Source organism: Dryobates pubescens, chromosome 7 (genome assembly GCF_014839835.1).
Source record: "Dryobates pubescens isolate bDryPub1 chromosome 7, bDryPub1.pri, whole genome shotgun sequence".
In the NCBI taxonomy this organism is placed as follows: Eukaryota; Metazoa; Chordata; class Aves; order Piciformes; family Picidae; genus Dryobates; species Dryobates pubescens.
The window spans coordinates 44844922-44864157 of record NC_071618.1 but is presented as its reverse complement, the minus strand read 5'-3'; the positions used below and the strand labels follow the sequence as shown (position 1 = coordinate 44864157).

Sequence of the window (19236 nt, the reverse complement as noted above, 5' to 3'; positions counted from 1 at the left end):
CATCGGTGTAAGAGAGGGGGAGCCTCAGTGTTTGACTTGTTCAGCAGCAGCTGCTGTGCTTTTACACAAGCCTCTGTGCAAGAGAGGTAGTTTGTGAATGCAGCTGGAGCTGCTGAGTCCCTGGTAAAGAACACCAGGCCTGTATATGTGAAGGCCTTCTGGGTGCAAATCCTTCCACTACTCATTTTGCAGACCTTGCAGTATAAATCCTGCGCCGTCAAGAGAAAGCTCTTGAGAAACTTGCTCTTTACCTTGCTTGAGGTGGAGTGCTCTGAGTCCTGCATGGATGGCAAGGACAGAATAGCTGTGACTAAATTACATTCTCAGTGGTAGATAAGGATCCTCTAGATACCAATATATCTTTACTGAGTGGATGTAGCTGTCAAGTCCAGGCATTGAAGCAGAGAGGAGTCATTTGGCATCTGCCAGTGGGAATCCAGTTCTGTAAAGTTAGCTGGTCATGCAAGTGGTGCTAGTGAGTGTAACAACCTGCACTGTTGCCATGAAGAGACCAAGATTACTACTTTCAAACAAGTAAGAAACTTCTCATGACTGATAAATGTGACTGGCTTTTAGTTGTGCCTTGTCTGATTGTGCTGTCAGCAGTTCAGTTTACTGTGTGTTAATTTAAGATACTGCCACTGGAGGATGTGGGCACCAGCCTGATGCCACCAAGGCAGCCACACAGCCTCAAGCTCCAGAGCTTCCTCACCAAGGCTGTGCCTCAGATGCACGTCAAGACAGTCCTCACCTCGATGGGCCAGACCAGCACAGCAGAGCAACAGCTGCAAAGTGTTTCCTACAAATCACAGGCATGACCTGTGCCTCGTGTGTTTCCACCATTGAAAGGAATCTGCAGAAAGAAGATGGTAAGAAACCTAAGAATCCTGCAATGAGTCTGTAAGGGACTGTGGGATAAGAAAGGTGGAAGGCATCTGGAGGTTAAATGGACTTAATGCTTTGTTAGTGCTCATGTAATGACATTACTGTTTATGCTGTTGCACTGGTGGACAAACCCAGTGGACATATTTGTACTGTGACAGTTAAGTTGTTGTGACAAAAAATGCAAATAGGGCTCAAGAAAACAACAAAGAAATGCTTCTCATTCAGCTGCCAGGGCCTTGCTGCTTTACAGAGTGATCCATCTCTTCCCAAGCTGTGGAAAGCTCTGACACACTTGTGATACAAACCTGACCCTTCAGGGCACATTTGCACGAGCAGGCACGAACAAATGGGTGGCTCCAGTGCCTGGGTAATTATAGTAGCTTAAGCACAGCAAAGCTTATTAGGTTAGAAGTCTGCAGGCTGAAGCTGCCTTTTCTCTCGTTGCATAGAATGGATGAACAGTGCCTCAGTAATATTAGAATAGAATGGAATAGAGTAGAGTAGAATAGAATAGAGTAGAATAGAATTAACCAGGTTGGCAAAGACCTTTGAGACCTTTGAGATCATCAAGTCCAACCTATCATCCAACACCACCTAATCAACTAAACCGTGGCACCAAGGGCCCCATCCAGGCTCTTCCTAAACACCTCCAGGGATGGGGACTCCACCACCTCCCTGGGCAGCACATTCCAATGGCCAATCTCTCTTGCTGGGAAGGACTTCTTCCTCACCTCCAGCCTAAACCTCTTGGCACAGCTTGAGAGTGTGTCCTCTTGTTCTGGTGCTGGTTGCCTGGCAGAAGAGACCAACCCCCACCTGGCTCCAACCTCCCTTCAGGGAGTTGTAGAGAGCAAGAAGGTGAATTTGATGCAATCTGTGTAGGCATGCCTTGGAAGGGTTTTGCTTATTGATTCCTGCACCCCCACGTCTCCCACTGAGGGTCTGACAACCTTGATTAAACAAATTCAAACCCCCTACACATTAGTACTTAATCATTTTTTTGCCTGTGATTTTGGTTTGCATTTCAATTCTAACAGCAGATTTCTGCAGGTTTATTTGTTTTTTAATAGAAAGGAGGGGGGGGGAAAGGAGAAACCTAAGAAAATAGGGAAGCCTAGCCTTGTGCTGTGAAGTTTGTTTAGGGCTTTCCAAACCTAGCCCAGGGTAGAGCTTGCAGCAATGAGATTGCTTCTGAGCATCCTTTTTGTCTCATTATCTCACAGCAAAACACAGCTCCTTCCCTGAGGAGCTCCTGTGGTTTCTCTCAGTGCTGAAGGGAACCACGGTGTGGCTGGATCTCAGTAAGAACTTTGCTGTTGTGAGTGCAGAACAGCACTGGAAGAAGACAGAGAGAAATTGTTAGGCCTTTCACATTTCTAAGTTGTTGCAGCCCCTGTTGGCAATCACTTGTAGTATTTTACATTTCCTCCCCTCAAAGGAGCTATGTTACCTAACATTGTCCTGTTCTTGCTGCTGCAGGGATTGTTTCAGTGTTGGTAGCACTGATGGCAGGTAAAGCAGAGGTAAAATACAGGCCAGAGCTCCTACAGCCTCCCGACATAGCCCAGCTGATCTGCGAGTTGGGGTTTGAAGCTACTGTCATGGAGGATCAGGCAGAAGCAGAAGGAAAAGTGGAGCTTCTTGTAAGTCCTGTGTGTTTGACACTTTCTGTTGGCTTTGGAAAAGCCAAACCTGGAAGAATAATTTTCTTGCAAATGCCTTTTGCTTCAGGAGTTGTCTCTTCAGTTCTGGTGGGTGGCACTTGGTGCTTTCTAACTGCTGAAAACACAAAGTCAGTTTGCTCTTAGTGGAGTCTGTACAAAGGTGCTGAAATAAAAAGGGATAGTTGTGGGTACAGACTAGACTGTCCCTGGCAAGGAGCAATGAAACAGGACGTTTCTGTGCAGGTGCTTCAGTCCACAGCACAGGCTCTGAGCAACTGAGAGTAGATAGAACACCAGATAAGTGTTGGTAATGCCTAGGGGTTGTATAGGGGTCTGAGAACTCTGGGGAAAATTAGTAGGTTGTTATGTGAGGGACAGGTTGTTCAAAAGTCTGCTGTTATTCTCTGATACATGCCTGCTGCAAGACAGGGAACAGCAGTTTGCAGTTGTGCTCACAGAACAGGAAGCAGGAGCACACCTTACTGAAGCCACAAGTGAATTCTGAGTAAGCAAGATGAAGTGACACATGCAGAGTTTGACTGGCAAAGTGAATGTGGCTGCTGTTAGAGCTCCATCAGCTAGACTCTTGCACTTAATACAATGTACAAGTGCTGCTATCCAAATATATAGCTGTTGGGAGGTGATCTGATGGAGAGCAGCCCCATGAAGGACCTGGGAGTCCTGGTGGATAACAAGTTATCCATGGGGCAGCAATGTGCCCTGGTGGCCAAGAAGGCCAATGGGATCCTGGGGTGTGTTAAGAAAGAGTGTGTCCAGCAGATCCAGGGAGGCTCTCCTCCCCCTCTACTCTGCCCTAGTGAGACCTCACCTGGAGTACTGCATCCAGTTTTGGGTTCCCCAGTCCAGGAGGGACAGGGATCCGCTTGAGAGAGTCCAGCAGAGGGCTACAAGGATGATTAAGAGACTGGAGCATGTGCCTTATGAAGGGAGGCTGAGAGCCCTGGGGCTTTCAGTCTGGAGAAGAGAAGACTGAGAGGGGACTTAATAAATGTTTATAAATATCTGAGGTCTGGGTGTCAAGAGGGAAGGGACAGGGACAGGCTGTGCTCAGCTGCACCCTGTGATAGGACAGGGGGCAGTGGATAGAAGCTACAGCACGGGAGGTTCCACCTCAACATGAGGAGGAACTTCTTTACTGTAAGGGTCATGGAATCATAGAATCAATAAGGTTGGAACAGACCTCACAGATCATCAAGTCCAACCTCTCACCCAGCACCTCAGGACTAACTAAACCATGGCTTCAAGTGCCATGTCCAATCCCCTCTTGAACACCTCCAGGGATGGGGACTCCACCACCTCCCTGGGCAGCACATTCCCATGGCCAACAACTATACTGGAGCTAAGGAATCAGTATGTGGCACCACTGGAGCAGGCTGCCCAGAGAGGTTGTGGAGTCTCCTTCCCTGGAGACTTTCCAGCCCTGTCTGGATGCATTCCTGTGTGACCTGCACTGGATTATATGGTGATATTGTCTTCCTCTGGCAGGGGGGATTGGTCTCGATGATCTCCAGAGGTCCCTTCCAACCCCTAACATCCTGTGAGCCTGTGACTGTAACTGTCACTTGCAGAATTTTGCAGTAGAAGTGGATGGTTCTGTTCTCTCTTTGTTTCATGCAAGCCAGCTCTGTAAAAGCTTCCTGCTTAGGCCTTAGGTCGGTACCAGCAGAGCTTGAACAGCCACTGCTATCTTTGTTACATGGGGAAGCCTTGTCTCACATTCATCCATGAGTCCTGGGGGGGTGTGGGGGACTGCTCACTGTGCCTCAGTTTGTCTGTTGTTTTAGATTACAGGCATGACTTGTGCTTCTTGTGTTCACAACATTGAGTCCAGGCTCATGAGAACAAACGGCATATCCTACGCCTCCGTCGCGCTTGCTACTTGCAAGGCTCACATCCACTTCGATCCTGAGCTTACTGGGCCTCGAGACATTATAAAGGTCATTGAGGTAGGATCTAGAAAGTTTTTTTCTGTATGAACAATGACAGTTTTTTATGTGTGAACACTTACAAGGTGAATTTAAACTGGAAATACAGCTGCTGGGATTTGAGAGTCCTCTGTGCCTTTTGCAGATGACGTAGTGTTACACTGTGAGGGGGGAGCCTGAGCCTGGCCCCTGACTGCAAAGGCTGGAAATAAGTTACCACTGGGTACAAAAGGAAAATAATGATAAGGTCTATATAATTCATTGGATTGCTAATGGGACACAGAGCAGAGGCATAAACAGAATGGAATGGAATGGAATGGAATGGAATGGAATGGAATGGAATGGAATGGAATGGAATAGAATAGAATAGAATAGAATAGAATAGAATAGAATAGAATAGAATAGAATAGAATTAACCAGGTTGGAAAAGAACTTTGAGATCATCAAGTCCAACCTATCACCCAACACCATCTAATCAACTAAACCATAGCACCAAGTGCCTCATCCAGGCTCCTTCTAAACACCTCCAGGGATGGGGACTCCACCACCTCCCTGGGCAGCACATCCCAATGGCCAATGAGTGCAATCACACAGCACTTACAGGATGGCCAAGGGATCAGGCCCAGCCAGCATGGATTCAGGAAGGGAAGGTCCTGCCTGGCCAACCTGATCTTCTTCTGTGCCCAGGTGACTGCCTGGTGGATGTGGGGCAGGCTGTGGATGTAGTCTGCCTGGACTTCAGCAAGGCCTTTGACACTGTCCCCCACAGCAAACTGCTGGCCAAGCTGTCAGCCCCTGGCTTGGACAGCAGCACTCTGAGCTGGGTTAGGAACTGGCTGAAGGCTGAGCCCAGAGAGTGGTGGTGAATGGTGCCACAGCCAGCTGGCAGCCAGGCACCAGTGGTGTCCCCCAGGGCCCCATGCTCTTTAATATCTTTATTGATGATCTGGATGAGGGGATTGAGTCCATCAGCAGTAAGTTTGCAGATGAGACCAAGCTGGGGGCAGGAGTTGATCTCTTTAGAGAGGGTAGGAGAGCTCTGCAGAGGGGTCTTGCCAGGCTGGGCAGATGGGCAGAGTCCAAGGGCAGGAGATTGAACACATCCAAGTGCCAGGTTCTGCACACTGGCCACAACAACCCCATGCAGAGCTACAGGCCGGGGACAGTGGCTGGAGAGCAGCCAGACAGAAAGGGACCTGGGGGTACAGTTCTTTCACTCTTTTCTTCTTCTGTTTCTTCTGCTTTCAACTTTCCTCTCTCTCTCTTCCATGGCCTTGCCAGGGGTATCCCTGTTTTGACTACTGTGTGAGGTAACTGGAAGGAGAGCGGGAGGAGGAGGTGAAGAGGTTCCCTAGGTCCATCCAGGGGGCTTCTGAAGAGCTTCTGTGTTGTTTATAAATACATCATACATAAATATAAATACATCTATATATTGTGCATATATTGCATACTGTGTACATATTCAGTGCATTTCACTTGTCTAGGTTGTAGTTTGCTTGTAGATACTGCTCCATTTGCTTCCAAGACCTACTGAGCTAGCCTGGCAATTTTATTCTGGGGGGCAGTTTCTCCAGATGAGCTGGGGGGTCATGTCTCCCCACCAGACATAGTGATTGCCATGTATTTCTGTGCTCTTGTGGTGAAGCTGCTGTACAGGCAGCAATGAGTAGTTTCCCAGGTTATTGCTCTAGAAGCTCACCCTAAAACCGACAGGAATAACCCCTTTTTAATCTCTGGCTGGTAAAAGTGTCATCTATTCATTCCTTACAGTTCTGTGTGTAGGATCATGTGTCTCTGGTTTCCAGTCATTTCAGTGAAGTGTTGATACTTCAGGACAAAAAACACTGCTTTGTCTTGCCAGGGAAAGAGGCTGTAAAAGAAGTTTTGCAGCAGCTCGTAGCAGAGGTATCACACATCTCTCCAGTCACTGCCATTTGTGCCCACACCAGTTCGGGGAGGAACTTGTTTAAACTGAAAGAGCTGGTGACACAGCCACTAAAGGGAAAACCCCCTGGCTTACCAATAACCACACAGATAAGATATACCATTGTTACAGCCAGGCTGCAGGCAAAACAAAGCTGGGGAGGGGTCTGGAGCACAGCCCTGTGAGGAGAGGCTGAGGGAGCTGGGGTTGCTTAGCCTGCAGAAGAGGAGGCTCAGGGGAGACCTTCTTGCTCTCTACAACTCCCTGAAGGGTGGTTGTGGGCAGGTGGGGGTTGGTCTCTTCTCCCAGGCAACCAGCACCAGAACAAGAGGACACAGTCTCAAGCTGTGCCAGGGGAGGTTTAGGCTGGAGGTGAGGAGAAAGTTCTTCTCAGCAAGAGAGATTGGCCACTGGGATGTGCTGCCCAGGGAGGTGGTGGAGTCACCATCCCTGGAGGTGTTGAGGAGGAGTCTGGATGGGGTGCTTGGTGCCATGGTTTAGTTGATTAGATGGTGTTGGGTGATAGGTTGGACTTGATGATCTCTAAAGGGCCCCTCCAACCCCTAACATTCTGTGATGCCCCTGAGGAGGAGGGCAGCAGAACTTGAGCTGCCAGTGGAAGCTTCTCGTGCGTAAGAAACCCGGGACACGTGTTGCATGTGTACACTGTGTCCATGGGTAGGTAGCCAAAGGCCTTTGCAGCTTGCCTTTTGGTACTGTCTGAAACACCCTCTCATGTTGGCAGGATCTAAAAATAGCTAAGAAGCTGGCATTTATGAAATATGGAAGGGTGTCCTTTCCTGCCATGTCTTCTGAAGGCAGCATCATTCAAGGCTGCTGTATGCATTATGCTTATTTTAATCACAGCTGACTCATCTTCCCTCCCCTTCCAATGCAAAGGAAATTGGCTTTCATGCTTCTGTGGCTAGAAGAGTCCCAAATGCACATAACCTGGATCATAAAAAGGAAATACAGCAGTAAGTATTTACCTTTGTCTCTCACTAATGACCATGTATAGATCACCTCTTGTACCTCACACCCCATCCACCCCACTCTTCCCAGTTAATTTGGTGTATTTCATTTTTCAGTTTGCCATTTAGGGGTACTGGTTGAGAGTAGGCTGAACATGGGCCTGCAGTGTGCCCAGGTGGCCAAGAAGGCCAATGGCATCCTGGCCTGCATCAGGAACAGTGTCTCCAGCAGGAGCAGGGAGGTCATTCTGCCCTGTGCTCAGCACTGCTCAGGCCACACCTTGAGTCCTGTGTCCAGTTCTGGGCCTCTCAGTTTAAGAAGGACATTGAGACTCTTCAACGTGTCCAGAGAAGGGCAAGAAAGCTGGGGAGGGGTCTGGAGCACAGCCCTGGGCGGAGAGGCTGAGGGAGCTGGGGTTGCTTAGCCTGGAGAAGAGGAGGCTCAGGGGAGACCTTCTTGCTCTCTACAACTCCCTGAAGGGAGGTTGTAGCCAGGTGGGGCTTGGGCTCTTCTCCCAGGCAGGCACCCAGCACCAGAACAAGAGGACACAGTCTCAAGCTGTGCCAGGGAAGGTCTAGGCTTGAGGTGAAGAGAAAGTTCTTTCCAGCAAGAGAGACTGGCCATGGGGATGTGCTGCCCAGGGAGGTGGTGGAGTCCCCATCCCTGGAGGTGTTTAGGAAGAGCCTGGCTGAGGCACTTGGTGCCATGGTTTAGTTGGTTAGGTGGTGCTGGGTGATAAGTTGGAGTCGATGATCTCAAAGGTCTTTTCCAAGCTGGTTAATTCTAGTCTGTTCTCTTTGTTTTATTATTCCCAGATTTTAACTGGTAGAAGTCTATGTAGTTAACCATGTGTAAGACATTGAAACTTCCCCAAATGTCTCAAAGCTGTGTGTCAGTACACTGCTAGTACCCCAAGCTCTGCTTGCAAGCACTTGTACAGGTGTGCAAATACCTGCCTGGGCTCTGCAGGGTGTACAGCAATCAGAGATTTACAGTTTCTACTTTGCAGGTGGAGGAAATCTTTCTTGTGCAGCCTACTGTTTGGTATCCCTGTCCTAATCCTGATGGTTTATATGCTAATTCCTGATGGTGAGCAGCACGGGGCTCTGGTGCTGGAGCGGAACCTCATCCCCGGCTTGTCTGTTTTGAATCTTCTCTTCTTTGTCCTCTGCACTTTCGTTCAGGTATGTTCACAGTGCTTGCTGGGGGTTTGCTCTCTGTTCATTTCTCCTGTGTATAACCAGATGTGGTAAAGACCAGAGGATGGAAAGGCTTTGTGGGTTGGGCATTCTCCCTGGTCTGTGCCACCCATGCATGCAAGCTCTCCGTTCCATCCTGCCTGAGCTGCATCAGATAACTTTCCGGGTGGGGAAGGCACTGTCAAAAGGAAGAAACACTTCATCAGCTGCAAACTAATTGGATAGCTGTGGGTGAATCCCTTCAGCCTTGTTTATTTTGCATTTTTGAGGAACAAAAGATGGTGTTTAGCTGGCAGAGATGTTTCAAGAACCAGGAAGGACAAGTGGGAGGCTGACAATGGAGGCGGCCTCCCAAGGGACCACTCTGCACCAGCTGCATCAATTAAAACATGGCATGGGGCAGCAATACCTTCCCCTGCATGCTGCATGTTTATAGTTCTGCTCCAGGAATGTTCTGTACTCTCTGCTTTTACTGCTGTGGTCTTCACATGAGGCTGTCCCTGCTCACACCAACAGTTTCTCGGGGGATGGTATTTCTACGTGCAAGCTTACAAATCCCTGAGGCACAGGACAGCCAACATGGACGTGCTCATCGTGCTAGCCACAACGATTGCCTACCTGTACTCCTGTGTCATCCTGCTGGTGGCAATAATTGAAAAGGCAGAGAAGAGCCCTGTCACCTTCTTTGACACTCCTCCAATGCTGTTTGTGTTCATTGCCCTTGGGAGATGGCTGGAGCACATAGCAAAGGTAACTCCTCTTCACACTAATTCTTGTGTATTTGTGGTGACAGAAGAAGAAAACTCTTCTGAGGAATTTTGAGCCAGATGTTTCTGATGCAGCTGTACTAGACAAGGTCACTTAGAGTTCATTGTGTTAACTACTAACCAGCATCTATATTTCTTAACATATCTTAACCATTCCTCTCTGTTTCTTAGAGTAAGACCTCAGAAGCTCTCGCTAAACTTATATCTCTTCAAGCCACAGAAGCCACAGTGGTGACACTTGGACCTGACCACTCCGTCATCAGGTAGATATTTATGATCAGCCTGCCTTGGTGCATAAATTGGGTTTGGAGCAGTTAAAGTGAAAGCATTATGAATCTTCTGAAGCCAGCAGCATGAAATCCTGTCTTTTGCAGGGAGGAGCAAGTAGCTGTTGAACTGGTTCAAAGGGGTGATATTGTGAAGGTTGTTCCTGGTGGAAAGTTTCCGGTCGATGGAAAGGTTATCGAAGGCAGTTCCATGGCAGATGAGTCTCTGATTACTGGTAAGCTCCCTTACACTTCGGCAAAGAACTGAAATCTCCTGCAATTCTTCCCTATGAGAACAGAATGCAGACCCACCCCAAAAGCTGCTGTCTGAATAAATGTCCACCTGAATGACTGCTGTGCCTAACCTTTGTGGGCTTGAACCTGAATCTCAGGGCTGCAGACCCCTAAAAAACAGAGGAATTTCCTCCCAGTTTGGTCACTTCTACCAATGTATTGATAGGTAAGAGTCTAAACAATAGAGTCAGAGAATCAATGAGGTTGGAAAAGACCGGAGATCATCAAGTCCAACCTATCACCCAACACCTCATGAGTAACTGAACCATGGCACCAAGTGCCACATCCAATCCCCTCTTGAACACCTCCAGGGACGGTGACTCCACCACCTCCCTGGGCAGCACATCCCAATGGCTAACAACTCTCTTTGTGAAGGACTTTCTTCTCACCTCCAGCCTGATCTTCCCCTGGCCCAGCTTGAGACTGTCATTGTGGCAGAGATTTGCTGGGGCTTTCCTCTGGAATGTGTTTGCAGACATGGTACCTTCTCAGAAGTGACTTCTAAGGCTGATGTGGAAACACTGCTGAGATGTTGGGCTGTCTATACAGGGACACTGAACAGGGCTTCTGACAGGGATCTCCCAGTGAGCAAGGGGGAATGAAAGCCTCACAATCTGTTGCTCATTAAGGGTCATGGGGCTTTTTCAGAGCTTCTGGAATTTTAATTTCATGCTGTATTTACTGCATTCTGCAATTTCAATAGCCAAGGTAAAGGATAGGAAAACCTTTGCCTTGGCTTTGGCTTACTTGTTTTAGTTACGTGTTTGCTTTGCTCGGGGAAGAGGTACACTCCTAATTAAGAGAACCTCTCACTGTCACTAACCTTAAATACTAAACCCCAGATAATACTGGTTTGTACAGTAAGTATGCATAGAGAGGCTGTGTGAGAACAGGAGCTTTGTCACAGACACAGCTTCTCTAGTCTTTGAACACTGAGGGTGGTGGAAATACACCACAGCCAGCTGGCAGCCAGGCACTAGTGCTGTCCCCCAGGGATCAGTGCTGGGCCCCATCCTGTTCAATATCTTCATTGATGATCTGGATGAGGGGACTGAGTCCATCAGCAGTAAATTTGCAGATGACACCAAGCTGGGGGCAGGAGTTGATCTGTTAGAGGGTAGGAGAGCTCTGCAGAGGGACCTGGACAGGCTGGACAGATGGGCAGAGTCCAAGGGCAGGAGATTGAACACATCCAAGTGCCAGGTTCTGCACATTGGCCACAGCAACCCCAGGCAGTGCTACAGGCTGGGGGCAGAGTGGCTGGAGAGCAGCCAGACAGAAAGGGATCTGGGGATGCTGCTTGAGAGTAGGCCAGGTGGCCAAGCAGTGTGCCCAGGTGGCCAAGAAGGCCAATGGCATCCTGGCCTGGATCAAGAATAGTGTGGGCAGTGTGAGAACAGGAGCTTTGTCACAGACACAGCTTTTCTAGTCTTTGGAAACTGAGGGTGGTGGAAATACAGACAGATTGCTCAAACTCCCCTCTGCCTGCAAAGTGTCCATCAGAGACATTCCCTGAAGTTCCTTTGTCATGGGTTTAGCCAACTGAAGGAGCATTCAAAACCATGCTGAGGTCAGGCCAGCCTTAAAGCTAAAGTGCTGTCTGGAGCAAAGCTTCATGGGGCTTGTAGTTTGGATTGTAACCTGAGAGGCTTCCAGTTTCCAGCTACTGTTTCTGGTTTTGGGGGGGTTGGTATTTTGCTCTGGGCTGGCTGTGGGCTTGGGCTGGGGGTATTATTTTCTTGCTGGCTCTGCAGCTGCTTCTGCTTTTGCTGTTCTTTTCTGTGAACCAGGCTAAGGTACCTGCACATTGTGTTGTTTCCATTAAACTCTTCTTCCCCATGAGAGTGGGGAAGCCCTGGAATGGGTTGTCCAGGGAGGTGGTTGGGGCCCCATCCCTGGAGGTGTTTAAGCCCAGGCTGGCTGAGGCTCTGGCCAGGCTGATCTATTGTGGGGTGTCCCTGCCCATGGCAGGGGGGTTGGAGCTAGATGATCCTTGTGGTCCCTTCCAACCCTGACTGATACCATGATACTATGAAACTCCTTGTCTCAACCCAGGGCATTTCCATGCTACTTTCCCTCCTGTCTGTGTTGGAGGGTCTTGCTTGTGAGAGCAGTCTGTCTTGAAAGAGGACATCTTTTTCCAACCAGTTTGTTCCTGGCCCTCTGGAGGGATGTCATATTGGAGAGCTAGGACCAAGGCAATGGCATTTGCTTTGAAACTAAACCTGAATAGAAGGTTAATAGAAGTATGACACCACTTACACTCCTTCACTAGACAGAGGTATACAATAGCTGATTTATGGTCATTATGGCTTGACACACTGACTTTGCCAGCTTACAGTGGGCTGTGTGCTAATGGCTGTGCTCACTGTGGGTGTTGGCTCATTTCTTTGTGCTTTTTCTTTCCAGGAGAAGCTATGCCAGTCACAAAGAAGCCTGGGAGCACAGTGATTGCTGGCTCTATAAATGCACATGGATCAGTCCTTGTTAATGCAACTCATGTTGGCAACGATACCACTCTGGCACAAATTGTGAAGCTGGTGGAAGAAGCACAAATGTCAAAGGTAGAAATAGCTGGAAAGAAAACCTTGTTCAGTGATTCTGGTGAAATGAGAAAAAGTGTCAGGATTTTGATGTATCTGCAAACTGTGTGGCTGTTCAGACTTCAGAGTAGGATCTCATAAAGACCAGTAGGTATTTTCATGAACTCTGCATGTTTATTTGGCTGGGGTCAGAGTGGCTGAGAGCAGCCAGGCAGAAAGGGACCTGGGGGTGCTGGTTGAGAGTAGGCTGAACATGAGCCAGCAGTGTGGCCAAGAAGGCCAATGGCATCCTGGCCTGCATCAGGAACAGTGTAGCCAGCAGGAGCAGGGAAGTCATTGTGCCCTGTGCTCAGCACTGGTTAGGCCACACCTTGAGTCTTGTGTCCAGTTCTGGGCCCCTCAGTTTAAGAAGGACATTGAGACTCTTCAACGTGTCCAGAGAAGGGCAACAAAGCTGGGGAGGGGTCTGGAGCACAGCCCTGTGAGGAGAGGCTGAGGGAGCTGGGGTTGCTTAGCCTGCAGAAGAGGAGGCTCAGGGGAAACCTTCTTGCTCTGTCCAACTCCCTGAAGGGAGGCTGTAGCCAGGTGGGGGATGGTCTCTTCTCCCAGGCACCCATCACCAGAACAAGAGGACACAGTCTCAAGCTGTGCCAGGGGAGGTTTAGGCTGGATGTTAGGAAGAAATTCTTCCCAGACAGAGAGATTGGCCATTGGAATGTGCTGCCCAGGGAGGTGGTGGAGTCCCCATCCCTGGAGGTGTTTAGGAAGAGCCTGGATGGGGTGCTTGGTGCCATGGTGTTGGGCTCAATGATCTTGAATTCTTTTCCAACCTGGTTAATTCTATTCTGTTCTATCTGGCCAGTGGCCACCAACCCTCCAACCCTTTGTTTTGGCCATAAACATCCAAACATCTAGGTTGGTTTGTTTGTTTGTTTTTTATAGGCACCCATCCAGCAGCTGGCAGATAGGTTCAGTGGATATTTTGTTCCATTTATCATCATCATTTCCACAGTGACACTGCTAGCATGGATCACAATTGGGTTCATCAACTTTGATGTTATTCAGAAATATTTTCCTGTAAGTAATTTCACACAGAGCTGGATTTTGGTGCTGGAAGATCTTCCAGTGTAATGAGCATACCTTTTGTGTGTAGGGTTTGCAAGCTGGTGAATACTTTTGTGTGATGTGATGCCTCTGCATAGAGCAGATATCTGCACTAATTAAAATCTATCAGCAAATACAAATAGACCTTTGCATTTGGGTCCTACTTCTGCAGGCTTCCTACAAACTGGAATTATTGGCAGTATCAACATGATCTGTAGCTGCATTTCAAGAAGCTGAGACACTCCTATCATGCCTGAGGTTTTTATCTGGCTTTCCTTGTTCCTGGTGGCAGATAGTGGTTTTGGCTGTAGAAAGAAGATGACCTTCTGTTATCTTTAGGATATGTATCTGCTATGCTCAGCAGCTGTGGGGATCTGTGCACCTGGAAATAAGGCCCTAAGCTGTAGAGGAAATGCCAACAAGTTATTTTGTCATCCAGGAGCATGAGAGCAGTCTCAGGTGTGTGTGTGTGCTTCAGCAGCAAAAAATCCACTGCCACAAACACTTCATAACATCAACCTTTCTCTGTGGCTGCAGTAACAAGAACAGATTGCTTTGTGTACTGCAGGTTTCCAGATAAATGTGGGCTATGATTGTGCATCTGTGCTATTTTCTGTCAGCACTCATATAGCTTTTATTCCCTTCCCCCTTCCCTCTGTTTGCAGAATCAGAACAAGCATGTTTCGAAGGCTGAGCTGATACTGAGGTTTGCATTTCAGACCTCCATCACTGTGCTGAGCATTGCATGCCCCTGTTCTCTAGGCTTGGCTACCCCTACAGCTGTCATGGTGGGCACAGGAGTTGCTGCACAGAATGGCATCCTCATCAAAGGTGGAAAACCCCTGGAAATGGCACACAAGGTTAGTAGCACCTTCTGCACTGTTGTAGCTCACCTGGCTCTTGCTGCATGGAGTGTAATTTCCCAGGGAAGTTCTGCAGCCCAAGAGAAACACTGCAGAACGTTTTGGTTTCATGTCTGTTGGTTGATGCTCATTGATGTGAAGAAGACAGATGTGACCTTGCTTCAAAGCACTCCCAGCAAAGTGTTGACAGCCAGCAGTTCCTGCAATCTCATGCCAGTGAGGCTGCTAATCATTCTCACAGGTTTCTGACTTCTGCACTCTCTTTACCTCCTTTCCTCAGAGGGCTGTTGGGAAATGTGTGTTGTTCATGACCAGTAGCTTAAGAGATAACATTTACAGCTGGGGAAAACCAGAATGATTGAGGTTGTTCTACTGTATAGAAAAGATGGAAGTGAGACAGAAAAAGCCCTGCAAAGAGAGAGAAGTGATGAAAAGCAGAGGATGAGATTGAAGGAGGAAGTCATGAGGTCTGTGGAGACAGGTTGGACTCGATGATCCTCGAGGTCTCTTCCAACCTTAGTGACACTGTGATACTGAGACTTGACATGTCCACAGCTGATGAAAAGAGCAGGAGTATAAACTGTGCTATAATGCACTGGATTAGACATACACTGAACATTTTAAGTGAAAAAGCATGGCAACAGTTAAGTTAATCAGACTGATAAGTCTTGTTCTTACTGGACATTATAAAGCATAAACCAGAAATTTTTCCAAGCCTCTGCAGAAAAACCCCAAAAGCCCACAAAAAACCCAAGCAAACAAAACCCCCCAAACCCAAACAAGCAAACCACACACACACACACAGCCACCAGCAAATGTCTGCTAATTGGTGTAAGGACTTTTTACCATTCCAATCTAGGTGAGGATAGGGTCAAGGCTTGGAAAATGAGGTGGCCTGTGGGATTCTGCAGGGTTGGTAGGATGGGGTAGCTGGGAATAGAAATAGTGCCTCCTTGGACTGCTTTTGTTTCTGTGTTTCTTTGTGCTGTGGTTATCTTCAGGATTAGAACTGACTTTACCTTTGGCTTTCAGTGTATGCGTGGCTGTGTCAGTTCCCTCAGGACCTGTTGGGCTGGCTAACAAGTGATTGCTGAATTCAGTGAGCAGCATGAGGCTAGCATGAGGTCAGGTTGTTGGTTCTGGAACTTGTTGCAGGTTCTTGTACCCATCTCCTCTATTACCAAATAACCTCTCAAGTCCTCTTTTCTCAGTAGCATTGTTAAGGGTTTAGAATAGCACTCTTAAGAACCCTCTTTGCATCATACCTTGTGGGAAAAGTGTTGCAGGTGCTGTTACATGAATCCTGGATGTGAATGTATATATGCACACAGTGCAAGTCCTTCAATGCCTCTGTTATCTGAGATCCTGATACAGGTACAGGACCATGTTGTGGCTTCAGACAAATCACTGCATGGGGAATTAATATGACAGCATGAGAAGAGCTGCTGTACAGCTAGTTCAACTCCATGCATGAGCTCCTAGTTTTGCAGGTTTATTCTGTCTTGGTGTGGATAAAATCAACTTGCTGTTAAAGTCTTGCCTGTCACAGGATTGTTTGGGTTGGAAGAGACCTCTAAGATCACCGAGTCCAACCATCGACCCAACACAACCATGTCCCAAAGTGCCAGGGCCACAGGTTTCTGGACCACCTCCAGGGATGGTGACTCCACCACCCAGGAACATGCTGTATAATGCAGAGGAAAACAGCAACTAAGCCTCCTTGGAGGACAAACAACAATTAAATCATGAACAAAATGAAGCTACAGAGATTCCTGGCCATGTTCTCCAGGCTCTACACTCCAGCTCTCCTCGCAATCACTCATCTGCTCTACTTGCAGCTCACAAAGGCGCCTCAAGCACACGAGCAGTCCCATGCTTGCAGGGCTTAGGCAGTAACTCTGGTTTATTTCTTGCAGATCAAGACTGTCATGTTTGATAAAACTGGGACCATTACCTGTGGCATTCCTAAAGTCATGAGGGTGCTTCTGCTGGGAGACACAGAGGTGCTCTCTCTGAAGAAGGTACTGGCGGTGGTCGGCACAGCGGAAGCCAGCAGCGAGCATCCTTTAGGTCTGGCAGTCACTAAGTATTGCAAAGAGGTACTTAGCCCTCCTGTTTCATCTGAGCCTGAAGGCATCTGTACAAATGCCTCAATGCTGTATAAATGTTCCAGAGGTTCAGGCTTGCCTGAAAAGTAACAGGCTGAAAAGCATAGTATCATCATAGTATCAGTCAGGGTTGGAAGGGACCACAAGGATCAGCTAGTTCCAACCCCCCTGCCATGGGCAGGGACACCCCACACTAGATCAGGCTGGCCAGAGCCTCATCCAGCCTGGGCTTAAACACCTCCAGGGATCTTAGTCTGGACAACAGCAGAAGGCATTTTCAAAGCTTTGCTTTTCTGGTAATGCTGTGGAGTGCTCAAGCAAGATCTTACAAAGGTTTTTCCTGAGCTACTGGGAAAATAAAGATTGTGGAGAGCATGCAGGAAGAATGCCTGTGCTTAAATAGCACTGTGAAGCAGATGTGTGTAATGACACTTCATGTGACCTGACTGCTGCCATCTCTATTGGTCATTTGCTTGTCTGAATAGACTAGGCAAAAAGCTTGAAACCCTTGAATCTTAAACCGTGACCCTTGTGAGCTTCACAAATGAAGGAACAGATTACTCCAACCTTAGCCAGTTTTGCAAAAGGTCATTGATGTGTTCCCCAAATGTTTCAGGAGGAATGAAAGCACAAATAGTTACTGAAATAGGGATTCTTTCTGCTAAAACAACACACCAGTTGGTTTACAGAAAAATTAATTGTCCAGACTATATCAAACTGGCCTGCATCAGGAACAGTGTGGCCAGCAGGAGCAGGGAGGTCATTGTGCCCTGTGCTCAGCACTGCTCAGGCCACACCTTGAGTCCTGTGTCCAGTTCTGGGCCCCTCAGGTTAGGAAAGATGTTGAGATGCTGGAAGGTGTCCAGAGAAGGGCAACAAAGGTGGGGAGGGGTCTGGGACACAGCCCTGTGAGGAGAGGCTGAGGGAGCTGGGGTTGCTTAGCCTGCAGAAGAGGAGGCTCAGGGGAGACCTTCTTGCTCTCTGCAACTCCCTGAAGGGAGGTTGTAGCCAGGTGGGGGTTGGTCTCTTCCAGGCAACCAGCACCAGAACAAGAGGACACAGTCTCAAGCTGTGCCAGGGGAAGTTCAGGCTGGAGGTGAGGAGAAAGTTCTTCCCAGCAAGAGAGATTGGCCATTGGGATGTGCTGCCCAGGGAGGTGGTGGAGTCCCCATCCCTGGAGGTGTTCAAGAGGGGACTGGATGTGGCACTTGAAGCCATGGTTTAGTTAGTCCTGAGGTGTTGGGTGACAGGTTGGACTTGATGATCTCTGAGGTCTTTTCCAACCTTTCTGATTCTATGATTCTGTGATTCTATGAAACTTAGCAGTGATAGACCATCCAGTGGTGAAATTTAGAAGTTAACATATAAATTCAGAAGGAAGAAGAGAGTGTGAGTAATGTCTGAGCTGCCTCTCTTGATGTTCACATCTTCTGTTTTCAGGTCTGTCTTAATCCCCTGACACTTCTGTAGTTATTCCATCCACCAGTTACTGCTGGCTCATGGATTATGAGAGCTGCAGTGCTGTACTGTCTTCTGACTTTCTTACTGCCTGCCTTACCCTCCATGTGTTGTAAGGAGGTCACTGAAAGGTACCTGTAATCCCAGCTTCCAAACACAACCCATCATAACTTGTTTATCAGTCAATATTTTCTCCACTCTTTTTACCTCATGGGGTCCTGGTAATCTCTTTTCTCATCTCTCACTGGCCTCTCTCTCTAGCTCCCCAGGCAGGTTCAGTTTCCTTATCCTCTGGATGGAACAATTCATGAATTAAATATGGTTTTTCACTCTACTTTTACATATACATCAAAGGCTTGACCCCCCCCAGGCCAGCTGTCTGTGAGGTTTATTAGAGCTTGCCTCTCTTCAGGAGCTGTGTGGCTTATTGTTACAGTATTTCTCTGCAGTTCCTAGCCTTGAACTGGGGTCATGAACCACCTCCTTTGTCCTCCCAGGAAAAGCTCTCCTTTATGGTTTGCTGGTGCTAGGCCCAAGACCAGGATGTGACCTGTGTGGATGCCCCTTTCTAGAGGTCTAAAGAACAGCACATCCATAGAACCCTTGGGTTTAGTTCTGTGCTCCTGCTGCTCCATGTTGCTTTCCAGTTGGTCATTCCTGGTTAAGAGGAGGCAAGAGGCCTCTCCTTGGCAGGGGTTAGCTGAGGTCTGTAACCCACGTGAGCAGCACGGACTGACTGCATAACTCTGGTTACATCCACAGGAGCTGGGCACTCAAAGCCTGGGATACTGCACTGACTTCCAGGCAGTGCCAGGCTGTGGCATCAGCTGCAGAGTCGGAGGTGTTGAGGCCGTCCTGGGCATGGCTGAGGAGGGTCCCGCTAAGCCGGATGCCAAGGGGGGCCGGGACGGCGGCGCTCCTCTGGGAGGGGACGCGCTGCTCCCTGCAGCACACGGTATGTCTGCCCCCTGGCACCGCCAGTCACGGTGCAAGGGAGTGAACCAACAGTGCTGGCCGCGGTAAAACAATCCTGTCAGGACCAGGAGCAGCAGACACATGGGCTTGTGGCACAAGGAGGCAAAAAACATGGGGATAAAAATGCCCCCGAGTAAAAACTGAGGCTCTCTGTTTCCCCTACTCTCGATCTCTCTGCAATTCAGAAACCCACGGGAGAATTTGGATGCCACAGTGACGGGTACTCAGAATGCCCATAGGCAAGAAGGCATGCTCAGCAGTGCTCCTT

General features: G+C 48.4%; 1 protein-coding gene across 1 annotated transcript in view; it reads left to right on the top strand.

Annotated features, from left to right (window-relative positions):
• ATP7B (ATPase copper transporting beta) overlaps positions 1–19236 on the top strand; it is a 29636-nt gene that overhangs the window by 2380 nt on the left and 8020 nt on the right. Inside the window, exons 2-14 of the mRNA XM_054163134.1 lie at positions 633–869; positions 2365–2528; positions 4355–4516; positions 7320–7396; positions 8401–8575; positions 9107–9340; positions 9529–9620; positions 9732–9859; positions 12327–12481; positions 13403–13537; positions 14230–14424; positions 16344–16526; positions 18756–18948. Of these exons, the coding sequence (XP_054019109.1) occupies positions 633–869; positions 2365–2528; positions 4355–4516; positions 7320–7396; positions 8401–8575; positions 9107–9340; positions 9529–9620; positions 9732–9859; positions 12327–12481; positions 13403–13537; positions 14230–14424; positions 16344–16526; positions 18756–18948 (2130 nt within the window). The remainder of the gene's footprint in view (positions 1–632; positions 870–2364; positions 2529–4354; positions 4517–7319; positions 7397–8400; positions 8576–9106; positions 9341–9528; positions 9621–9731; positions 9860–12326; positions 12482–13402; positions 13538–14229; positions 14425–16343; positions 16527–18755; positions 18949–19236) is intronic.